The sequence below is a fragment of the Colobus angolensis genome, unplaced genomic scaffold (assembly GCF_000951035.1).
Source record: "Colobus angolensis palliatus isolate OR3802 unplaced genomic scaffold, Cang.pa_1.0 Scaffold137, whole genome shotgun sequence".
In the NCBI taxonomy this organism is placed as follows: Eukaryota; Metazoa; Chordata; class Mammalia; order Primates; family Cercopithecidae; genus Colobus; species Colobus angolensis.
The window spans coordinates 5,541,913-5,565,685 of NW_012114455.1; the positions used below are offsets into that span (position 1 = coordinate 5,541,913).

The window sequence follows — 23,773 nt, forward strand, 5'->3', positions numbered from 1 at the left end:
CCTTTCTTACACATTTAGCTGAAATAATCTGTATATTTTCACAGAGCCTGGTTCTTGATACTTAGGAATAATAACAAATTTATAACCTAGTCAACGGGAGAGAAGAGCTATATACGAACCCACGCTCTAACTCCTTATTGCATTTAGTGTCGAGAAGTAAATCACATCTTCCTCTGCCAAGCTGGTTACAAGCTCCTTGAGAGCATAGATCTTTTCTTTTTTTTGAGACAGAGTCTTGCTCTGTCACCCAGGTTGCAGTGCAGTGGCATGATCTCGGCTCACTGCAACCTCTGCCTCCCAGGTTCAAGCAATTCTCTGCCTCAGCCTCCCGAGTAGCTGGGATTATAGGTGCCCACCACCACACCTGGCTACTTTTTTGTATTTTTAGGAGAGACAGGGTTTCACCATCTTGGCCAGGCTGGTCTTGAACTCCTGAGCTTGTGATTCACCCGCCTCAGCCTCCCAAAGTGCTGGGATTACAGGCATGAGCCACCGCGCCCAGCTGAGAGCACAAATCTTATCTGAATACATTCTGCATCACCAGTAGATAGCACAATGACTGACAGAAGGTAAACACAAGTAATCGGTTAATTAGTTAATTAACAAATTATAAAGAAATAATCCTTCACATGCCTGCGCGGCTTCCACTGGGTGGATGTATACCAGCGTGTGCTCTGGACCATCCACTGATGTATAGGAGGCACCATCTGCCGTGTACACCACCTGCTGGGGTGGGCGAACCTGGTCATCAGCATAGACGATCTGAGCCACCGTTCCAGTGTCCGGAACAAAGTGCACCTGGCATAAAAAGGAGGCAAGGATGAAGAACAAAATCAGTCTCACGAAGGTAAGAGATCGACAAGCGCACCTGGGATTCTAAAATATCCCCAATGAAAGGAGAATGGGGATGCATACCCCTTCGTCTACACCGAGCTGATGACTGGGGAGGATCCAAGGACCCCGTCATTGATTTACTGCTAACTGTTAGGCAACCGACTTAAATTCCCCTTTGCCTCAAATGTCCAATGCAGATAACTCTTCTGGGGAGAAATAAGGATGTGGTTCATTGATCCTGGAAACGACACTGAAGATTCCTGCTCGACAACACTACCAGAATAAAACATACAAGTTACTCCGTGGTGTGAAAAAATATGTCAAGACTCAAAAGCCAATTGCTCTCAACACATCATAAGAATTCTATTTTATAACTAATAGTGTCTTTCAGCAGACACGTGAAAATAAGGTCACTTTTGGCGAGATGTGGTGGCTCACACCTGTAACCCCAGCACTTTGGGAAGCTGAGGTGTGTGGATTACCTGAGGTCAGGAGTTCAGGACCAGCCTGGCCAACATGGTGAAACCCCATCTCTACTAAAAAAAAATAAAAAATTAGCTGGGCGTGGTGGGGGGCACCTGTAATCCCAGCTACTCGGGAGGCTGACAGGAGAATTGCTTGAATTCAGGAGGTGGAGGTTGCAGTGAGCCGAGATTGCGCCACTGCACTCCAGACTGGGTAAGAAGAACGAAACTCTGTCTCAAAGATAAATAAAATAAAATAATAAAATAAAAATAAAATGAAATAAAATAGTCACTTTCTTTCCCGCAAGTTGTTTCATACACAAAGGACATACTGGAGGTATATCAGTAAATGCTTGCTGAATCATTGAATGGAATAGAACTCTTCCTTGCCAGGTAGATGAAGACACAGAAAATTCTAATAAAGTACTTTTAAGGCGTTCTGGACAACTATTTCAGGTGTTACCAGGGCAAATAATTTTCTCCCAAGACCTAAAGAGCTAAAGCAGAAATCGAGTTTTGTAAAATATTTTCTGAGTGGTCAGCTTTGGAGGATTGAATTCTTGAAGGCCTGAGCTTGGCACATGGCCTGATGCCTGATATTGGAGGTCTGGAAGCAGATGGCCAAAGCACACATTTGGGAGAGAAATAATTTATGTGTTGCTATCGAAGTCAGGCACTCTTAGGGTGGAATCCTTGCTCTTATACTGCCTTGGCTTTGGGCCTAACTTTTTTATGTCCGTTTTCTCTAGTGAAGGATTGTAGATCCCAAAGATAATATAAACTAATTTAATCCCCAGAAGGAAACCTAAGAGACAAAATGTAATCAAACACCACAGAAATACAACAAACTTCTACCTCTACACTACATGATTAGACTGGCTTCTACATAAATTTGATTTGTCTGGGAAGATAAGTTTGTCTATTGGAAAAATTAGGCTCATATTTCAGCAGGCTTAATTGCTATAAGACAATTTTGTGACTTTAGATTTGTTCATTAACATCAAAGCCTTGAACTAGTTTCAGTGCTTAAGAAGGGAAAACATGTTTCCTCCAGACAAGTTATCCAAGCTTTTCCGCTTGGTCTTCATCACTCATTAAATCAGAATTCCCAGCTGGCGGAAGAACCAATTGGGAGGAAGGAGTGCCACAGGGACCCTGACCTTGGCTATCTACTATCTGGTTACCCACAGACAGGGCCCTGGTCATGCAGTGTCACAACTAGATTTTCTTTTGTTTTGCTTTTTAATGAACTACAATTTTGTTTACAAATAAAATGTACCAAAATACATAGCTGCATGGAAGTGACCTCAAAATGATTTCCAGGAGAAACAAAACAGAATTATCATATACTCTGCTGAAAACATTGGTGGAACTTTTTTAAGTAATCAGACTAAGACTTCATTTATTTTTATTTTTAGAGACAGGATCTCATTCTGTCACCCAGGCTAGAGTGTAGTGGTGTAGTCATGGTTCACTGCAGCCTCCACCTCCTGGAGACATGACTGCACCACTACAGGCATGCACCACCATGTCCAGCAAATTTTTTTTTTTTTTGTAGAGTCAGGGCCTCGCTTTGTTGCCCAGGCTGGTCTTGAACTCCTGGCCTGAATTGATCCTCCTGCCTTGGCCCCCTAAACTGCTGGGAAAGGCATGAACCACCATATTTGGCCCATACTGAGACTTTTTAATCATACCAGATGACCAATTTTATTGATTGTATATTTATTATATTGCTTAAATTAAATAGAATCTGCATACTTAAATGTTTCAGTGTAACTTCTTGATTTTGATACGGTACTATGGTTATGTAATTTAATGAAACATTAAATTTGTATGTTTACTATAATGTTTAAAAATTAAGTTTTATGCTTTGGTCACATATAAAACATGGCTCCATATGACTGCTAATCATCCCAAAATTCAATTCCATACCAAAAATGCAGAGATTTGCCATCACTAAGAACAGTCAGAATAACGTGGCTGGTTCTAGCAGCAATCTGAAATAACAGCAGCATTTGATCAAGTGACTGACTTCTAAAGTGGCTGACCCATAATGGAACAACTTTCACTTAGAGGTTTATATTCTGAATTTAAAAAGAAAAGAAAAGGCCACTCACTTTATAGATATACCTGTACTCATTACACACAAAGGACCAAACTCCTATGGATAACAAAAAAAGAAACAAACTATAGTTTGAGGTTTTCAGCACCAATAACATAAATAAAACAGGGTAGTAAAACAGACTATGACAGTAAATTGCAGACAAGGCAGAGAAGCCTATAGGTGGTGGTCTAGCTCTCCTAACTCACAGTGAGCCACGTCGATGGAGCATTCAAGGTGCCAAAACAGTCCCTATTCCCTGGGTACGAGTTCTTCATGTCGGCTCCTCCCAACCAGTCACTACTAGATAGTCAGCAAACTGTGTCCAGCTGAAAACCTCTCAATACCAAGCTGGAAAAGACCAGTCTTCACCTGTGCAGCATTCTGTTCATGCTCTGCAGACGTTGGCCACACGTGCGAGCTTTCATCTTTGGAATCCATCTTCTCCCAACTGGACAGCTCCACGTCTGGCACACCTAGAGCAGCACGGGGTGCAGGACAGTCATCTGTCTACCACACGAGTGTTCATGAAGGACAGAAAGGTCTGTCTGCAGTGAGCCTGAGAAAACACAGAAAAGGAACCAAGACTTTCAGTAGATAAATACATTTCAATAGATTACAATTTCTTTTTTTTTTTTTTTTTGAGACGGAGTCTCGCTCTGTTGCCCAGGCTGGAGTGCAGTGGCACCATCTTGGCTCACTGCAAGCTCCGCCTCCTGGGTTCACGCCATTCTCCTGCCTCAGCCCCTGAGTAGCTGGGATTACAGGCACGCACCACCACACCCAGCTAATTTTTTTGTATTTTTAGTAGAGACGGGGTTTCACCGTGTTAGCCAGGATGGTCTCGATCTCCTGACCTCGTGATCCACCCGCCTCGGCCTCCCAAAGTGCTGGGATTACAGGCGTGAGCCACTGCACCCGGCTAATAGATTACAATTTCAACCACAAAGAGTAAAAGAAAGATTTGTCATAAAGCAACACACCTGGGCAAAAAACGTAAAAATGAAGATATTATTTGTGATAATAATATAGGCCAGGTACAGTGACTCACGCCTGTAATTGCAGCTCTTTGGGTTTTTTTTTTTGGGGGGGTGTTGGGGGAGTTGGTTTTGTTTTTGAGATGGAGTCTCGCTCTGCTGCCCAGGCTGGAGTGCAGTGGCACGATCTAGGTTCACTGCAACCTCCGCCTCCCAGGTTTAAGCGATTCTCCTGCCTCAGCCTCCTGAGTAGCTTGGACTACAGGCATGAGCAACCATGCCTAGCTAATTTTTTGTATTTTTAGTAGAGATGTATTTTCACCATGTTGGCCAGGCTGGTCTCAAACTCCTGAGCTCAAGTAATCCACCTGCCTTGGTCTCCCAAAGTGCTGGGATTACATGCATGAGCCACCACTCTCGGCCAATCCCAGCTCTTTGAGAGGCCAAGATAGGAGGATCGCTTGAGGCAGGGAGTTTGAAACCAGCCTGGTCAACATCGCGAGACCGCATCTCTATTTAATAAAAAGAAATTTAAAAATATAATAATATAATGTATTGCATGCTTGCTATGTTCTAAACACTCATTGGGGGTGTGTGTGTATAATATCTTATAAAATTATATATTTTGCATATATATTTGTGTATACATACATGTGTGCATGTTTGTATAATGCAATCCTCATTAAAAATACTGAAGGAGGCCGGGCGCGGTGGCTCAAGCCTGTAATCCCAGCACTTTGGGAGGCCGAGACGGGCGGATCACGAGGTCAGGAGAGCGAGACCATCCTGGCTAACACAGTGAAACCCCGTCTCTACTAAAAAATACAAAAAACTAGCCGGGCGTGGTGGCGGGCGCCTGTAGTCCCAGCTACTTGGGAGGCTGAGGCAGGAGAATGGCGTAAACCCAGGAGGCGGAGCTTGCAGTGAGCTGAGATCCGGCCACTGCACTCCAGCCTGGGCGACAGAGCGAGACTCCGTCTCAAAAAAAAAAAAAAAAAAAAAAACTGAAGGTAATCTTAGTTCTCGTGAGGAGAATGAGTTTCTCAGATGCCAAAAGCAGGCTCTTTCCTTGTAGACACTAACTTCCCATACCACCTTTACTTCAAAATGAACAGCAGAATAATAAGTCTCAAGATGAGGGGAAAGTGGCAATTTTCTGTGTAAAAAATTTGGTGAATGCAAATACAAACTTTTTTTCTCACATGATCAGTGCTGGAGTGATGAACGGCCAAATAAAAAGCCTTACTAAATTTCAACACGCACAACATCTGCATCTCAAAGTCTTATTCCTTCCCAAAACAGGCTTTTTAAGGTAGTCAGTCTTCCCCTTTGATGATGATAAAATGTTAGTATTTTAGAAGTCCACTTGGCATTTGCTGTGTTAACAGGGCAGCAGCCACAATGCCAGAATAAAGACCAAAGAAGAAAAAAAGAGAAGGTATGCGAACTTCCAAAGTCTGTGCCCGACTCTGGAAGACAGGGGATGCCATGTCCATCTTCTGAGCCATCCAGGTGCCTGTTCCTGCTTTGCCTCAACATGATCATTCTCATCCCCGCCATGCAGCGCCCCCACCACACTTATTCACCCTGCATGCACCCTACTCTTCCAATCCCCATTTGGGGGGTACTTGAAAGGCTGCCACATCCACCAACAGGTGAATGTAAGAAGAAAGGAACACAAGGGAACTTCATGGAGAAATGGGAATATCCTGCATCTTGTATCTGAATTGGGGTGGTGGTTACATAAGGAATATGTGTGTCAAAAGCCATCAATCTATTAAGATATGTGAATTTTATTACATTTAAATTATACCCTAATAAAGTTGATTTTTTTTTTTAAGCATACCTTCCTCATACAGCAGTACTATTTAAAAATATATACAAAGATATTCAGGGTGAGTTTCATATGGTATATAAATTATATCTCAACAAAGCCATTATTTAAAGAAACAAAAAGTATTAAGAAAGGAATAGGCTGGGTGCAGTGGTTCACACCTGTAATCCCAGCACTTTGGGAGGCCAAGGCCGACAGACTGCTTGAGGCCAGGAGGGCAAGACCAGCCTGGGCAACCCCACGTGAAACCCCATCTCTACAAAAAATACAAAAATTATCCAGGTGTGGTGGTGTGCACCTGTGGTCCCTGCTTCTCGGGAGTCTGAGGTGGAAGGATCACTTGAGCACGGGAGGCGGAGGTTACAGTGAGCCCAGATCATGCCACTGTACTGCATGGGTGGCAGAGTGAGATTCTGTCTCAAAAAAAAAAGAAAGAAAGGAATACGTGTCACCAATCATCTAAAGATCTATAAGAAGAAAATGACAAAATTGTACAAAAGGACATAAAAGGCACAGTAATTACAAAATCAGAGCCAGGCGTGGTGGCGCACGTCTGTGGTCCCAGCTACTCAGGAGGCTGAGGTGGAGGATCCCTTGAGCCCAGTTCAAGGCCAACAAGGGCAACACAGAGAGACCTTGCTTAAAAAAAAAAAAAAAAAAAAAAAGGAAGGAAGGAAGTCATAACATGTTCCATGTAGGAAGTTTTTTTTTTAAAGTTGTTTATTTTGAAATAACTTCAGACATAAAAGTTGTCAAAATAGTACGAAGAATTCCTGTATTTCTTCACTCCAATTCCCTGAATGTTAACATTTTACCATGTTTACTTTATTATTTCCCCTTTCTCTTTCTTTCTCTCTCTGTTTTCACCTGAACCATTTGAGAGTAAGTTGCCAGCACAATGCCCCTTTCCCCCTAAATTTCTAAGTGCCTAATTCTATTTTTCTGTTTTTCCCCAAGATGTAGTCTCGCTCTGTCACCCAGGCTGGAGTGCAGTGGCGCCATCTCAGCTCACTGCAAGCTCTGCCTCCAGGGTTCACGCCATTCTCCTGCCTCAGCCTCCCGAGTAGCTGGGACTGCAGGCGTCCGCCACCAGGCCCGGCTAATTTTTTTTGTATTTTTAGTAGAGACGGGGTTTCACCATGTTAGCCAGGATGGTCTCAATCTCCTGACCTCGTGATTCACCCGCCTCGGCCTCCCAAAGTGCTGGGATTACAGGCATGAGCCACAGCGCCAGGCCCTCAGTGCCTAATTCTTAAAAACAAGATTTTCTTATAACCACAGTACTGTTATCGAAATGAGGATGTTAACACGGAAACAGTCCTATTACCTAATTCACAGACCTTATTCAAATTTTGTCAACTCTAATGAACGTCCTTTAAAAAGAATACAACATTTTTTCTCCTGGCCTGGGATGCAATCCGATATTGCACACAGCACACTCAGCTGTCCTGCCCTTCAGTCTCCTTCAATCCCAAACGGTTCCCTGCTCTTTCTTGGTCCGCCATGACCTTGACATTTATGAAATGCACAGGTCATTTATTTTTCAGAATGCTCCTCAATTTAAGTTTGTCTGATGTTTCTTCATGGTTAGATTCAGGATATGTATTTTTAGCAGAGATACCACAGAAGAGATGTGGTGTCCTTCCTATAGAGGAATTTGAGTTGTTTTGTTTCCTTCAGCTTGGCTCACTGACTGCACAAATGCTCGGGTGTGTACTATGCTAGGCACTGGGGTGCTATGGGGATCGGCAGGTACAGTCCATGCCCTCACAAAACCCACACAGCCCAGAGCATCTTTTTGTCTTTGTTTTCATGTCTAGAAAGGTATACTTTATTTCTTCTATTTTAATTATATTTGTATCTCTTTCAATAGGTAGTAAATGCAGCTGGCTCAAAATTCAAAAGGCACAAAAAGGTAGACAGTGGACAATCGCCCCACCTGGAATGCCCTAGCCATTCCTCAGAAGCAACCTATATTATCAATTTATTGTATTTTCTTCCAAAAATTATTTTGTGTACATACACACAAGCATATATATACTCTCTCCCTCTCCAACCACAAATAGATGCATACTACTGATTCCATCAAGGTAGCATTTCTTCTATGTCTCGTTTGTCCCATGTAATATCATACCTTTCATATTGTTCCATATATATATAGACATTCCTCATTCTTCATTATAGCTGCATATTTTTAATCTTGCATTCATAAACGCTTAGGTTATTTCTAATATTTTGCCATTACATGTGCCACTATGATGAGAACTTTGGACATAACATTGCTTTACAATGTATCTTGCATTTTATGCGTTAGTACCCCACGTTTTGGAATCTCTGAGGGAAGATACTAGCGAAGTTAAAGTGATTATCATATGTAAAATGGAGATAATCTTATTGTGAGGGTTAAATGATGTATGTAACAACTCTAGGCACAAGGTCTAGTACATAGTAGGTGATTAAATATATCAATTTTCACATTTCACAAGCGAGTCATACAGAGCTTCAGAATTTTCAAAACATTTTATACCCTTTAAAAATCTAACAGTTTGGCTGGGCAAGGTGGCTCACACCTATAATCCCAGCATTTTGGGAGGCCAAGGTGGGCAGATCATTTGAGGTCAGGAGTTCAAGACCAGCCTGGGCAACATGGTGAAACCCCATCTCTACTAAAAATACAAAAATTAGCCAGGCTTGGTGGTGTGCACCTGTAGTCCCAGCAAGTCAGGAGGCTGAGACAGGAGAATTGCTTGAACCCAAAAGGAAGAGGTTGCAGAGAGCCCAGATCATGCCACTGCACTCCAGCCTGGGTGACAGAGCAAGACTGTCTCAAAGGAAAAAAAAAGGAGAAAGAAAAGAAATCTAACAATACATTCCCTGCACCTAAATATCTTTGATAGTAAGGCTTGTCATATTGATTTTCCTTTATTAATTTTCTTTTTAACTCTACAATGTCTACGGCCCTGTTGATTTTGATTTACGGGAGACAGTAGAAGAATCCCAGGAGCAGGAGCCATGTTACTGCTGTCTGGCCGGCAGGTGCTGACAGGCTCTGGTAACCAGGGATAGACTTTCGCCCCTCACCTTTTTGCCTCTCCTACAGACCCGAGGGAACGGACAGCCACAACTATACCTTGTCTAGAAAACAGCAGCCATTTTCTGTCCTTTTCCCCTTGTCCCAAAAGAGTTAGAGATTTCATTTCCAGGAAGAGAATGATATGGTTGCATTTCTATTTTCTCTCTAATGATTGACTTTATTCAACAAGTATTTATTAGTACTTGGTATGTGCCAGGCACTGTTCTAGGTCCTTAAGAAACAAGTTTATCAAAAAAAAAAATCCCTGGCTTCTTGCAGCTTCTAGTCTAGTTGTTTCTTTCCTGAACAGCGTTGTACAGGGTCTAAAGTGTGAACTTTACAATCAGACAAATCTGGGTTCTGAGCTCCCAAATCTTCCATGTACTTAGTCGGGGCATTAGTAAGCCAAACACTCTGATCCTCGGTATCCTCACTTAAAAGTCCAAATTACCAGCTGGGCGTGGCGGCTCACACCTGTAATCCCAGCACTTTGAGAGGCCTAAACAGGCAGATCACTTGAGGTCAGGAGTTCGAGACCAGCCTGGCCAACATGGTGAAACCCCATTTCTACTAAAAATACAAAAATTAGCTGGGCACGGTGGCGTGCACCTGTAATCCCAGCTGCTTGGGAGGCTGAGGCAGGAGAATCAACTGAACCTGGGAGGCGGGTGTTGCAGTGAGCTGAGATTGAGCCACTGCGCTCCAGCCTAGGCAACAAGAGGGCGACTCTGTCTAAATAAATAAATAAATAAATCCAAATTACCTGCCCTGCATGGTTGCTGTAAAAATTAACTACATGTTATATATTTCATTGAGTCTATAAAGCTTTCCCCCCATGTTTTAACATTTCTGGAATAGGTATCTAGTTTACAATCAGTGGCATCTTGCAGTTACTGTCATCCAGGTGGCAGTCAGGACATAGGATCACTGCCCACTCATGTGTGATCTCACTTCGACTGAGTCATGGGCACTGTTGACATACTTAGCCTAACTGCCACTTTAAATGTCTTCAAAAAGATTACACGATAACTCGGTATTCAAACCGAAAAAAAAGACATGGAAACAGTAGCAGGGCATAAATTTTATTAGAGAAGCAAATATCCACCACTGGAAAAATGACCTTAATCACCGAGGCCCTTACAGAACCTGGGTATAGAAGACAGCCCATGTGGATGAAGCTGCATGATGTGTTGTTATTACTGAGATTCACAGGAAAAAAAAATGGCCTGAGGTTGAGTGAGAAAACAGCAGGTTTAAAACTTGCAGAACAGGTAATAGATGCTTAGAGGCGATTCCTGGAGACAGTGGTGTGCCCTCTTTTAAGAAACGCCACATCACCAACGCTCTTGGTGGCACAGGGAATGACACTGTGTGGAAAACCACCCACATCAAGTACTCTGAGTCAGAAAAGGTTCTGAAGAATCAGACTCTTGAAGAAATTTTAGGAATATCTTAGTCAATCTATTTCTCTTTATATTTTCACTCTTTTGTATGCCAAAGAGTGAGATGATAAAAATCAATGTCTAAACAAATCTGGAAGAGCTCTTTCAATAAGTATATAATTAAAATACTAAATGACAGAAAGCACTGGTGAAGCCAGGCACGGTGGCTCATGCCTGTAATCCCAGCACTTTGGGAGGTCGAGGCGGGTGGATCACGAGGTCAGGAGTTCGAGACCAGCATGGCCAACATGGTAAAACCCCATCTCTACTAAAAAAAATACAAAAATTAGCCGGCATGGTGGCGTGAGCCTGTAATCCCAGCTACTTGGGAGGCTGAGGCAGAACTGCTTGAACCGGGGAGGCGGAGTTTGCAGTGAGCCGAGGTCGCGCCACTGCACTCCAGCCTGGGTGACAGAGTGAGACTCCGTCTCAAAAAACAAAAAAAACAAACAACAAAGCCACTTGTGTCAGAAGTACAGTTGGCAAGATTTTTTTCTTACTCATGTGTAAAATCACTGTGTATCTTACCATCAACATCTTAGACTCAATAAAATATGGCAATATTTGTGATCACATAACAATGATGAACATTGAAGAAAGGGTAGCAATTTTTTTCATGCTTGGTGAACATCAAACACGTTTTTCAGTACATTGCAAGCACTGGGGAGAAAAAGGTGAGCAAAAAACTCTGCTCCCAGAGAACTCACAGTCTAGTTGGAGAGATGACACCCCACTTTGCCGCTCACCCCACGGCTACACTTGCAGGGTGAGGGTGACAGTGATGAAGAGTGAGGGGAAGTAGGAAGGAAGGATAAACCTCTACTTTTCCAACTAGTTCAGCGATAAGGCTGGGCAGGCACCAGACAATGGAGTATCCCAGTGTGCCAGCCTCCACCATCACCTGCCCACCTAGGAGCCCTGAGTTCCCATCGTGCCGTTCACCCGACAGCGCTACCCACTCACCATCCACCAGCCTCCCCCGCCCCCAACATCACTAAGCCCTTCTCAGCTAAAGCCGACATCCGGAACTCCCAGGGACTTAGGATGCAGGAGCTCCTGTCTTCATCACCTGCACACAGAGGTGGAGGAAGAGGCCCAGATTCACCTTCAAAGGTAGATGAGTATCTGAAATCCCAGGCTGAACTACAAATACAATTTCACTTAAAATGTTGTGACACACAGTGGTTAAGTTCCACAGCACTGTTGGTACATTATTAACCTCAGACACATTAAGAAGCAACAAAGGTTTCTGTACTGGCCTTGCACCTTAAATGCCAGACACGTCAGTACTGATAAGGAAAGCAGTGTAGCACATTCCAGACAATGCACTTACACATAAACTTTTCTGGCTCATCATGAACTAACTGGCACAAACTGTGGGCTCTCCCCGAAATCCAAGTCCAGACATGCCACGGAAAGAAGTTATGGGGAGATTGATGAGCCTGCAAGATGAACATAAAAAGTGTGAGGACAAAAATGGAGGAGGGTGAGCGCCAGTCTGGGGAGGGAGTTGTGGATGGGCCCCGGAAACAGCCCAGACAGACAGGGACCAGGTTCCACAGAAGAGATTAGGGGGTGGAGGCAGAATTCTTCTGTTGTTCTCCCTCTGATATTACCCTGAGCTCCTGCCGCCCAGCCCGCAATCCTACCCCCTCACTATCCACCAGCCTCACTCCTAACATCACTAAGCCCTTCTCAGCTAAAGCCAACATCCAGAACCCCCAGGATGTAGGGCTCAGGAGCCCAAATTAGCAACCTGCTGGGGGAAAAGGTGGCCAAAATTAAGCAATATCTGCTGATGCAGTCATCAACACTGCAATACAGAAACACAGCAAAAGATGAGTGCAAAAAATCAAATCATAACAAAAAAAATTAACACAGCAGCCAGTTCTGTGCTGCATGGCAGTGGGAAAACCTCAAGGCAGCAAAAAAGGCTGGGTAGGGTGTAAATAGCAGGTGCCAGGAGGATGGCAAGGTGCTGGGCACTCTGCTACCACACACTCTCCCGCTGCAGAGCTAGCAAAAACATATGTTCAGACAGGACAGTTCCTCTAGGAGAAAAGGAGTGGCTGACCCAGAGACTCGGGCCTGATAAGCAATTGCTCGTTTCAAAAAAATTAACATTTCACCTTTCTTTCAATGAATATGCACTAGCTATAAGGTGATTTTTGCTGATCCAAGCATAAAAAGAGCATTCTTCAGAATATTTATATAGCAATTAGTCTCCATTTAAAGAAATGATTCTTGGGCTTTGTTTAAGTGAGTTACCATAAATATTACAGGCCTTGGGCTGGATTTGTACATATTTGTGTTAGAGTCCTCTTTGGAATCAGACAGCCTAGCTTCAAAGCTTGGATTTGCCACTTGCAGCTTTTGGCAATTTGCTTAATCTCTCTGAGCTCCACCTTCTTCATATATAAGGATAAAGAACTAAGAATATTAGATATTTAGTGAATAGGAAGGCCTGGCACAGTGACTCATGCCTGTAATCCCAGCACTTTGGGAGGTCAAGGTGGGTGGATCACTTGAGGTCAGGAGTTCAAGACCAGCCTGGCCAACATGGTGAAACCCTATCTCTACTAAAAATACAAAAAAAAATAAAAATTAGCCAGGCGTGGTGGTGTGTGCCTGTAATCCCAGCTACTCGGCAGGCTGAGACACAAGAATCACTTGAACCCGGGAGGCAGAGGTTGCGGTGAGCTGAGATTGTGCCACCACACTTCAGCCTGGGTGACAGAGTGAGACCCTGTCTCAAAAAGCAAAAACAAAACACAAATAGAAAACAATGGTAAATTGTGCGTAACACAAAACACCTGTATGTCAAGAAACAGAAAACACAGCCTTCTAAACTCAGACTTAAGATCAGATTCCACTTGGTAACTGAAAAAATAAGTGATTTCACTCTGTGTATAGAGAAAACACATCTTCTTTAAGATACTGAGTTATAAAAAGGGGGAAGAAAGATAATAGGAAATCAAATTCTATGGCGTAGAATAACAGAACTAATTTCAGAATTAGAAGAGAAATTCTAGGCCCACAGTTCTGAAATATGTTCAGATGACAGGGACCCTGAAGACATAGCACCATGAAATATTAATAGCTGACATGTACAGCATTTGTTATGAACCAGACACGTTCCCTAAAAAGGAAGGGAATTCTGGCATATGCTTCAACAGGGAGGAATCTTGACGACATTACACTAACCACACATATTGGTTCATTTAATCCTCACAGTAACTTATGAAGTAGGTACATTATATCTCTACTTTACGGGTGATGGATGGAGACAGAGAGAGGCGAAGTGACTTGCCCAGGGTAACAGAGCTAGGAAGCCGTGGAGCTACGATGCAACCTGGGCATGAGGCTGCCTAGCCCACATGCTCAGCCACAATTCTACACCGCTTCTCGTCCCACAAACTAAGAACAGTGGACCTGCATGATGATTCCAGTATAAATGACTCCACTAATGAGCCAAGTAACAATCATATCCAGCTTCACTTTACTTTTTTTTTCTTTTTTTTTTTGAGATGGAGTTTCGCTCTTATTGCCCAAGCTAGAGTGCAGTAGCGTAATCTCAGCTCACTGCAACCTCTGCTTTTTGGGTTCAAGTGACTCTTCTGCCTCAGCCTCCTGTGTAGCTGGGATTACAGGTGTCCACCACCACACCTGGCTAATTTTTTGTATTTTTAGTAGAGACAGGGTTTCACCATGTTGGCCAGGCTGGTCTCGAACTCCTGACCTCAGGTAATCCACCCGCCTTGGCCTCCCAAAGTGCTGGGATTACAGGCATGAATCACTGCACCCAGCCTACTTTATTATCATTATTTTTTGAAGTGTTACATGAAGGAAGATTAGGTATTCCCAAGTTTTCCACCAACTTTTTTGCCACTTGTTCACTTGTCACATCCTAATGCTGGCTAGAATGACTGGCAACAACAGCAACAAAGAGTTAACAACATTCTGTGAGACTGAAAATTCAGAATTAAACAAATAATATCCTTGATTTCTATTAAATGAAAGACACCTCTGTCCAGCTCTAGAACACTAGTGTTTTGGGGAAGATAGTTTGAGGACAGATCATCTAGAACAACTTCTGTTTTATAGAATCATGTCAAGTCCAGAGCAAGTCAATGGCAACACCAGAATCAGAGGCTGCGACTTCCAACACTCGTAGCCCGAGGTCACACGGTGGCCGCGGGACTGAGCATGGAAAGGATGTAGAGGAGTCTTCAACGAGAGATTCCTGATTCTGCAGGACACCGTTTATCTTAGCTTTGTCTTTGTTTCTTTAAGACTGTGGCCCTTCCATCCTGGCTAACACGGTGAAACCCCGTCTCTACTAAAACTACAAAAAAAAAAAAAAAAAAAAGACTGTGGCCCTTGACTGCCCGCTTAGAGAAACAGTCTTGCGCTCTGTAGCCCAGGTCAAGGGAATGTGTTTTACCAGCCATCACAATATTCCAGCAAAGTCAGCAACCTCTGCTTAAGAGCTGGTGAGATTCGAGAGGGCAGTGATCTGGACAGAAAACTCGTGCCAGGCCTCTGATGGGTGGTCCCCTGGCAAGAGACGAGCCCTCCCAGCTTATTACAAAAATGTTTTTCACTTTTTTAGCGCCTTTCTCTTTCTTCCTTTATTTCTATTTTCTCTTTCTTTTTGTCTAAGATAAAAGTTCTAGGATACAAATAGCTCATTACAAAATACCCACTTTGAAAATTTTAGAGTAATCCTATGAGATTATAAAAGCTCCAAGTAACAACCATATATCAAAGAAAAGCTTGATGCAGAGTAATGGAAGGAGAAAAGCAGTGTCACAGGAAGGCCCAAATTAGCAACCTGCTAGGGTAAAAAGTGGCAAAAATTAAGTAATGTCTGTTCTATACAAATGTTCAAGGTCTGTGAACTGAAAACGGTGAATTAAGCTTAGGTGGCAATGAATGACGTAAGGAAACCAATGAGGTAAGAGGCACCAAGCTAGAACCTTCCCAGCAAGAACGGGCACAAGACAAAAGACAACTTAGATATGGATTAAATTCCAAATGCACATTTTAATTTATTTGATGACATTTTGAATGTATACTCCCTTTAAAACCATGTTACACACCATCTTTTGATTCCCAGAATAATAGGAAAGCATATTAACTCATAATTAAATTGAAATAAATTAAGCTGAAATAAAATAAAAATTTTTTTATTTTTATTTTTTTGAGATGGACTCTTGCTCATCACCCAGGCTGGAGTGCAGTGGCGCGATCTCTGCTCACTGCAAGCTCCTCTTGCTCCCGGCTTCACGCCATTCTCCTGTCTCAGCCTCCTGAGTAGCGGGGACTACAGGCGCCTGCCAACGCGCCCGGCTAATTTTTTGTATTTTTAGCAGAGACGGGGTTTCACCGTCTTAGCCAGGATGGTCTTGATCTCCTGACCTTGTGATCCGCCCGCCTCGGCCTCCCAAAGTGCTGGGATTACAGGTGTGAGCCACCGCGCCCGGCCATAAAATAAAAATTTAGCAATCATCTGTTACAATGTCGGTGATTAAAAAAAGCAAGGAAATAAAACTAAATGCATTTAGACAAACCAGTTACCTCTTTGTGAAATAAGCTCATCAAAGTATCTTTTCAGCTCTATAATTGAGATGAAATGATTTTTTAAAAAATCATGGTACTTGAAGAAACAGAAGGTTAAACAGTGTAAGATAAAACACCGATGAAGACTCTTACGTAGGTATAAAGATGAGACTTGTATCCAGAAGACTTGCATCCAAAATTCTAAACATTTTGGAGCTAGGTGGGACAAGAACTCACTATGTTTGATTTGACTTTGAACTATAACATTCCTCCGCCTTGAGCCCAGCACAAGGCATTCCGGCATCCTGCATTCCCAGCATGCTCAGCAGTGCAGAGTGGAGGGACCAGCACCCACTGGAGCCACCCCAGCCCGGCTTCCAGCCCCGCCTCCAGCTCACCAGCAGCTGACCTGGTACGAATTGCCCAGCGTCTCTGTGACTCAACTCTATCACTTGTAATATGGAGACAAGAACAGTATCACCCTCATAGAGGTGTAAACAGGACTAAACGATATAATATTTGCAAAGTGCTGAGAACACAGGCTAGGCTATGGTAAGCACTTATATATGTTACATGAAAGAAACAATGACCAGGGTCATTTCTGAGACACAAATTTTAAATGGTAGAGCAAGAAGAAACTAACTAGGGGAAAGAAAGGAACACAAAAGGCAAGAGAAGAAAAGAGAGGAAAGCAATGGAAAAACAGAAGGAAAAGAGAGTATTCCAGAAGAGAGCATTTAGAGGAAATGACATGAGAGGACAAGAGGAATAAATGGAGTGGGAGTGGGGAGGAGTCTAAGAAAGAAAGAACTGGATAAGCAGTAAACAGAATAAGTAGAAGGTGAGGGGAAGGGAGAGAAAGAAAAACTAAAGAAAAGAGAAAACGTGAATCAGATTGTTCTGAGCTAACTAGATAGGAATTAGAAGTGAGAGTGGAACAGTCTAAAAGATCACTCCCGTGAGAAAGACCTCCTGGGTTAAAATCCACTCGACAGTTACATCTGAGGACAAGGATATGGGGACACTTGCTGAGCGCCCACCATTCTCAGACGCCTGAAGACACGAACGGCACCTCAATAAAGTGCCCAATATGCTGCTCTTAAAAATGCCAACAGCACCCATCCATTGAGGAATGGCTCAACAAAATGTGGTCTGTACATACAGTGGAATATTACTCAGCCTTAAAAAGGCAGGGAATTCTGGCATACGCTTCAACAGGGAGGAACCTTGAAGACATTACACAAAGTGAAATCAGTCAGACACAAAAGCGCAAGTATTGTATGGCTCCACTTATATGAGGTACCTGGAACAGGCAAGTCCAGAGACAGAATGTAGAAGAGTGGTTACCAGGGGCCTGGGCAGGGAACAGGGAGTTGTTGTTCAATGGGGATGGAGTTTCCTTGGGGTGAAAGACTTCAGAAAACAGATGATGGTGATGGTTGCACAACGATGTGAATGTACTTAATGCCACTAAATTTTACACGTAGGCCTGTAATCCCAGCACTTTGGGAGGCCGAGGTGGGTGAATCACCTGAGGTCAGGAGTTTGAGACCAGCCTGGCCAACACAGTGAAACCTTGTCTCTACTAAAAATACAAAAGTTAGCCAGGCGTGGTGGCAGGCACCTGTAGTCCCAACTACTCGGGAGGCTGAGGCAGGAGAATCGCTTAAACCTGGGGAGGCGGAGGTTGCAGTGAGCTAGGATCGCGCCATTGCACTCCAGCCCGGGTAACAGGAGCGAATCTCCATCTCAAAACACAAAAAACAAAACAAATTTTACACCTAACAGTGGTTAAATGGTAAATTTCACTTTATGTATACATTTTACTGCTATAAAAAATGTAAATAAAAACTGCTGGAGATGGCCGTGGTAGCAATCACCATCCCACTGCCCCATGGTGGGAACAAGACTTCACTTCACCTTTCCCATCATGACAATGAATAAACTCTTGCCACCCCAAGGCCACTACTGCCCACATTCGAGACAAACCCTGCCTCCCACTGGCCCTTCCTCTGCCCAGCCACACTGACACCATTCCCTTCCTGCCACCACTGCAATCTCTCCCAGCTCAGGTCAGCGGAGCTTGTCTCCAACCCACCCCCTCTGGAATTGCTGCGAGCCAGTCACTGCTCCTGGAACAGGGTGGCTACACCAAGTGCCTTCCAAGGTGCCTGGCACATAGGAGGTGAACAATCAATAGCAGTGACTGCTGTTGTTGCCAATGTGCTATCAAACCCCAGTCTCACTATGTTGCTTCCTAAGCTGGTGTATTTAGTTGTACTAGAGGTGGGGTCATGGGGAAAAGGCAATGATATTCATTCTCCTACGGTACCTCATCCACGCATGGTATCTCTAAGGTTTCTCAGAGTCAAGGGAAGCAGAGCAATTAGAGGGTTACATGGAAGGTCCTGTCCAGTTCACAGATGGGTCCCTTCCTGTCAAAGGCCTGATCAGCACAGGCCATCCTGTGGACCTATTCCAGCTGCTCCTCTTTTTCCCCACCCCTTGGTTTCCTAAGCCATAAACGCTGAGGCTCCGATTCTAGGTTTACTTCTTGGATCTCTAGCTGGGCGCAGTGGCTCAAGCCTGTAATCCCAGCACTTTGGGAGGCCGAGACGGGCGGATCACGAGGTCAGGAGATCGAGACCATCCTGGCTAACACGGTGAAACCCCGTCTCTACTAAAAAATACAAAAAAACTAGCCGGGCGTGGTGGCGGGCGCCTGTAGTCCCAGCTACTCGGGAGGCAGGAGAATGGCATAAACCCGGGAGGCGGAGCTTGCAGTGAGCCGAGATCTGGCCACCACACTCCAGCCTGGGCGGCAGAGCCAGACTCCGTCTCAAAAAAAAAAAAAAGAAAAGAAAAAAAATACTTCTTGAATCTCTGACCCCTGATTCACCATGGGTGTCGCTCCATGCTTTTTATACAAGATTTGTGAAACTCCGTACCCCACTGGCCAACTAGAACCCACCATCAAGCAAAGGCTGTTGCCCTGGCACTTCCCCAAGCATAGCCAAGGGGAAGTGAGTGGGTACAGGACCATCCGAGAGACGGGATGTGAGGACAGCCATCATGAACTGAGCGCTTACTGCGTGCTAGACCCTGTTCTAAGCAGCTAACATTCATCAGTTCAGTCCATTTAATGCCCATGACAACTCAATGAAGTTGTTTAAAACTTATGTTCAGAAAAGAAATGATAGTACAGAACCCTAAACTAGTGCTCTACTCCAAGCAGCTGCTGATGACCACATGACTGAGAGGTGTCACGTTAAATCATGGAGCTACAAAATCAGACCAAGAAGAATGAAAATAAAGAGCTTCTATTATGTTCATTCATTTGGAATGAACATAATAGGAGAGAGTTTCCATTTAACTGATTTCTGGAACAAATAATTTTAGAACTCAGAAGAAAAGAAAAAATAATGGACTTAGTTCTAAATGGTGAATAGAAACTGGCAGCAGAATTAGTGATGAACAAATAACAAAATAATACAAATTCCAGCACAAATTCCCCATATGAGATGGGAAAGCCCAAATCCTCCATCACATTTCTCAAATTTTAAAAGATTATCAACCAACCATTAGCACTCCCGAGAAAAAATAAAAATGACCAGTTATGAAAAACACAACTCCCTTTGCCTTGCCTAGCAAGGTTCATTCCCAGAGCCCTCCCAGATGCTGTTTCACGTGCCCTCACCCCCACCGCGTGACAGAGCCAAGGTGGGCTTCTTCTCCACATCTTACAGAGGAAGAAGACAGCAACGTCACTTGCTCATTCCACTGTCCAGGGTCTGGCCAGCCTGAGTCCCTGCAGCAGACAGAGCACGGTGCCCCTCTTATCATACCACTATGACCCCAGCTAAAGAGCTACTAAAACCTAGAAATTGGAGCAGAGTAACATGACTAAAATACACACACACACACACACACACACATATATATTTTGAAATGGAGTCTCCCTCTGTCGCCAGGCTGGAGTGCAGTGGCGCAATCTCGGCTCACAGCAATCTCTGACTCCCTAGTTCAACGATTCTCCTGCCTCAGTCTCTCCAGTAGCTGGGATTCCAGGCGCACACCACCAAGCCCAGCTAATTTTTGTAATTTTAGTAGAAACAGGGTTTCACCATGTTGGCCAGGATGGGCTCGAACTCCTGACCTCATGATGTGTGCGCCTTGGCCTCCCAAAGTGCTGGGATTACAGGCGTGAGCCACCGCGCCCAGCCTAAAATATTTTTATTTTATTCCACTAGGAAGTAAACTAAACACACCTTTAGTTAGGGGAAATATGCCTGAGGAACTGAAGTAAAGAAGCAGGGAGGCTGGGCACGGTGGCTCATGCCCATAATCCCAGCACTTTGGGAACATGAAGAGGGTGAATGGCTTGAGCCCAGGAGTTCAAAGCTAGCCTGGACAACATGGGGAAACCCCACTTCTACAAACAATGCAAAAACTTAGGCAGGCATGGTGGTGTGCACCTGTTGTCCCAGCTAAGCCGGGAGGCTGAAGTGGGAGGATCGTTTGAGCCTGGAAGGTTGAGGTTGCAGTGAGTACAGTGAGATCGCAGCACTGCACTCCAGCCTGGGCGACAGAGCGCCTGTCTTAAAAAAAAAAAGAAGAAAAAAAGAAAGAAAGCAGGGAAACCAGGCTTTCATAAAGGATTTCAACAATTTTTTTTTTTTTTTTTTTTTTTGGCTGTTAAGCCTCTGATTAGGCTCCCAACAAAATTGTTTTGCTTTTCGGTTAGGGCATTATGGATGTGGGATATTTCTACATAAACAGAGAGGCCTGAAGGTAAAGGTAAAAGAAATGAGGCTGTGATAATGCTGGGGCACTCCACGCGTGTCTAGGGGCCACTCACATTGACCAGTTGTTTCAAGTGCGGGCCGTGAGGCACACGATGGAGCTCTGGAAGCTCCGAGGCACAGGAGGATTCCTCCAGATGATGTGAGTTTAAGCCATTTGGAAAAAACTCCAGAAAAGCCTTCAGAAACTGGGTGAGCAATGGCAGAACATTCAGAGAAAGTCGTGCTTTTGATATGAGACTGAGCTATCCGTTACAATCTAAACCCTAGTCTGTAGCATGTCCTAAAGAAACCTTCCTGGCTTGTCTGGTTGTCATCAAGGAAGATACTGTATAACCAGAAGAGAATTGAACTAAGGTTTCGAGGCTTCAAAACCAACCAACCAGGTGAGAAAACACAGGATGACAGAAACAAGCCCAGCAGTGAAGCCCGTCGGGCAGGTCTGAGACGGTGACCTCCGCCTGCTTCTCCCTCTCCATGTGGTGTCCCTTTGACCTGCCACTTTCCATGTAGAAATCTTCACACCAGGCAATAATGCTTCCTACTTTCCTTGTGCACAAACGGCTGCAGAGACTCTCAGCTCAGGTTTCCCATCAGGGTGTGGCACCCCTTTCTTCATGCCTCAAAGGAGGCACGCAAGCAAATCTTTCTTCATGTTCACCCAAGAAATGTGGACTTTTCCCTAATTCAATTAAGACCTTTTCATGTACCAAAAAACAAAGACCGATCCTCCCATTCCATTTGAGAGTTTGTTAGTGATGCATGAGGGCCCCATCAGGTGCTTCAAAGGGGCTCCTGCCACTCACTCAGACAGAAGAAACATGAGGCTGAGACACTTGTTGGGGGTCCTAGCCTGACAATCCTACATGAAAATCCTTCAGAGTTTACAAGGAACCAACATTCAGTGTGAGTTCTAAAGAATGATAAACCTTGATGTTTGCCTTTTTCTTTTTATAAAGAGTAGCAGCTGGTTGGCTGGTAAAATGTGAAGGGAATTTCACAAAGAAATCTGTCAGGGGTCCTGCGTTCTATCCTCACAAGATAGCAGGTGGGAACCTCAAAGCGCCAGAGTGCATCACGCGCCTGCAGAAAAACGGCACAAATCCTAAGCGTCTGACCTGAGAGCCGCTCTCAGAGGAAATGCCTCTGGCTCAAGGAGCAGAACTCCACTAGCACCCCGAAGCTCCTGCGCCCTCTCCCCAGGACACCCACCCTCCTCCCCAGGATCCACCCAGCCTCTGATGGGCTGCAGAGGGCAGAGCAGCGCAGTCCGGAGCTCGCCTGAGGCTGGTTTCTGACTGTAAGACTCAGTCGGCTCCAGGCTGTGACCTTCCAGGATTGCAGGGGAGACTGTGAGGTGCATCCTGGAGCTCCCCCTCGGCAGGTCTTCTACTCCAGTTTCTGTCTCCCCAGCAACTTGAAACTACTGAAAATCCCCTCTTCTCTCCCACTGTGTTTTGACTTCTTTTTTTGACCAGCCCAGCCTGGTAAGCAAAGCCCTCAAGGAGAAACCAGTGCTGGACTTGAGGCTCACATCCCCATGCCTTCCTGGCCCCGGATTCTGCCCCTCCTGTTCTAACTGCCTTCACAGCCCTTCAGGCCCCATCCTTCACCTCCTCCGCCCTACGAGTTGGATCGCCTGGAGCTCTGCAGGCTTCTCTGCCTCTCAGCAGCCCCTTCCCACCTTCAGTTCCTTAGGCGTATGTCCGCTAACTAAAACTGTGTTGATTTTACTTCCTAGTGGAATCTAGTTGCCAGGAAAATGTAAATTAAAGCCATAATGAGATGCCACTTGACACTCACTAGGGTGGTTTGAATCAAAAAGTCATATAAGTGCGGAAAGGACGTGCTGAGATCAGAGCCCTCGTAGGCTGCTGGCAGGAATGTAAAGGGTGCAACCACTTTGGAAAACAAGCTGGCAGTTCCTGGAACAATTAAACGCCATAGTTACCATATGACCAAGCAATTCCACTGCTAGGCACAGACCCTAGAGAAGGGAAAGCAGGGATCCACACAAAGACTTAGACGCAAAGTTTACAGTAGTGTTCTTCATCACAGCCAAAAGGCGGAAACCACCCAAGTATGCATTAATGCAGGGGTCTCAGACCCCCAGGCCGCACACAGGTACCAGTCCTGTGGCCTGTCAGGACAACGGCAGCACTGGACTCTCATAGAAGCAGGAACCCTGTTGTGAACCGCGCATGTGAGGGATCAAGGTGCTCACTCCTTTTGAGAATCTAACTAATGCCTGATGATCTGAGGCATTAGACTCTCAGCTTCATCCCAAAACCACCCCCAACCCCTTGTCCATGGAAAAACTGTCCCCCGCAAAACAAGTCCCTGGTTGGGGACGGCGGCATTAGTGGACAAATGCATAAACAAAATGTGGTATATCCATACAATGGAATATTTATCATTCGACCACAACAAAGGAACAAAGTATTGATCCATGCTACAACATAACTGAACTTTGAAACATTATGCTAAGTGAAAGAAGCCAGTCATAGAAGACCACATACTATATTTTTAAAGTCCAAACCAGGGAAATCTATAAAGACAGGAAGTAGATTAGTGATTTCTTAGGGTCAGGAGAGGATGGGAAGATGGAGAGACAGCTAAAGGGTATGACATTTATTTTTCCTTTTTTTTTTTTTTTTTTTTTGAGACAGAGTTTCACTCTTGTT

At 44.4% G+C, this 23,773-nt stretch overlaps 1 protein-coding gene across 2 annotated transcripts in view; it reads right to left on the bottom strand.

Annotated features, from left to right (window-relative positions):
• The window catches only part of PRDM10 (PR domain containing 10), a 107,664-nt gene that overhangs the window by 59,368 nt on the left and 24,523 nt on the right, over positions 1-23,773 (bottom strand). For both annotated transcript variants that reach the window (XM_011934680.1, XM_011934681.1), the window contains exons 2-3: positions 3,772-3,958; positions 634-798 (exon numbers count right to left, since the gene is read on the bottom strand). In XM_011934680.1, coding sequence (XP_011790070.1) covers positions 634-798; positions 3,772-3,840 — 234 coding nt within the window. In that variant the 5' untranslated portion in view covers positions 3,841-3,958. The remainder of the gene's footprint in view (positions 1-633; positions 799-3,771; positions 3,959-23,773) is intronic.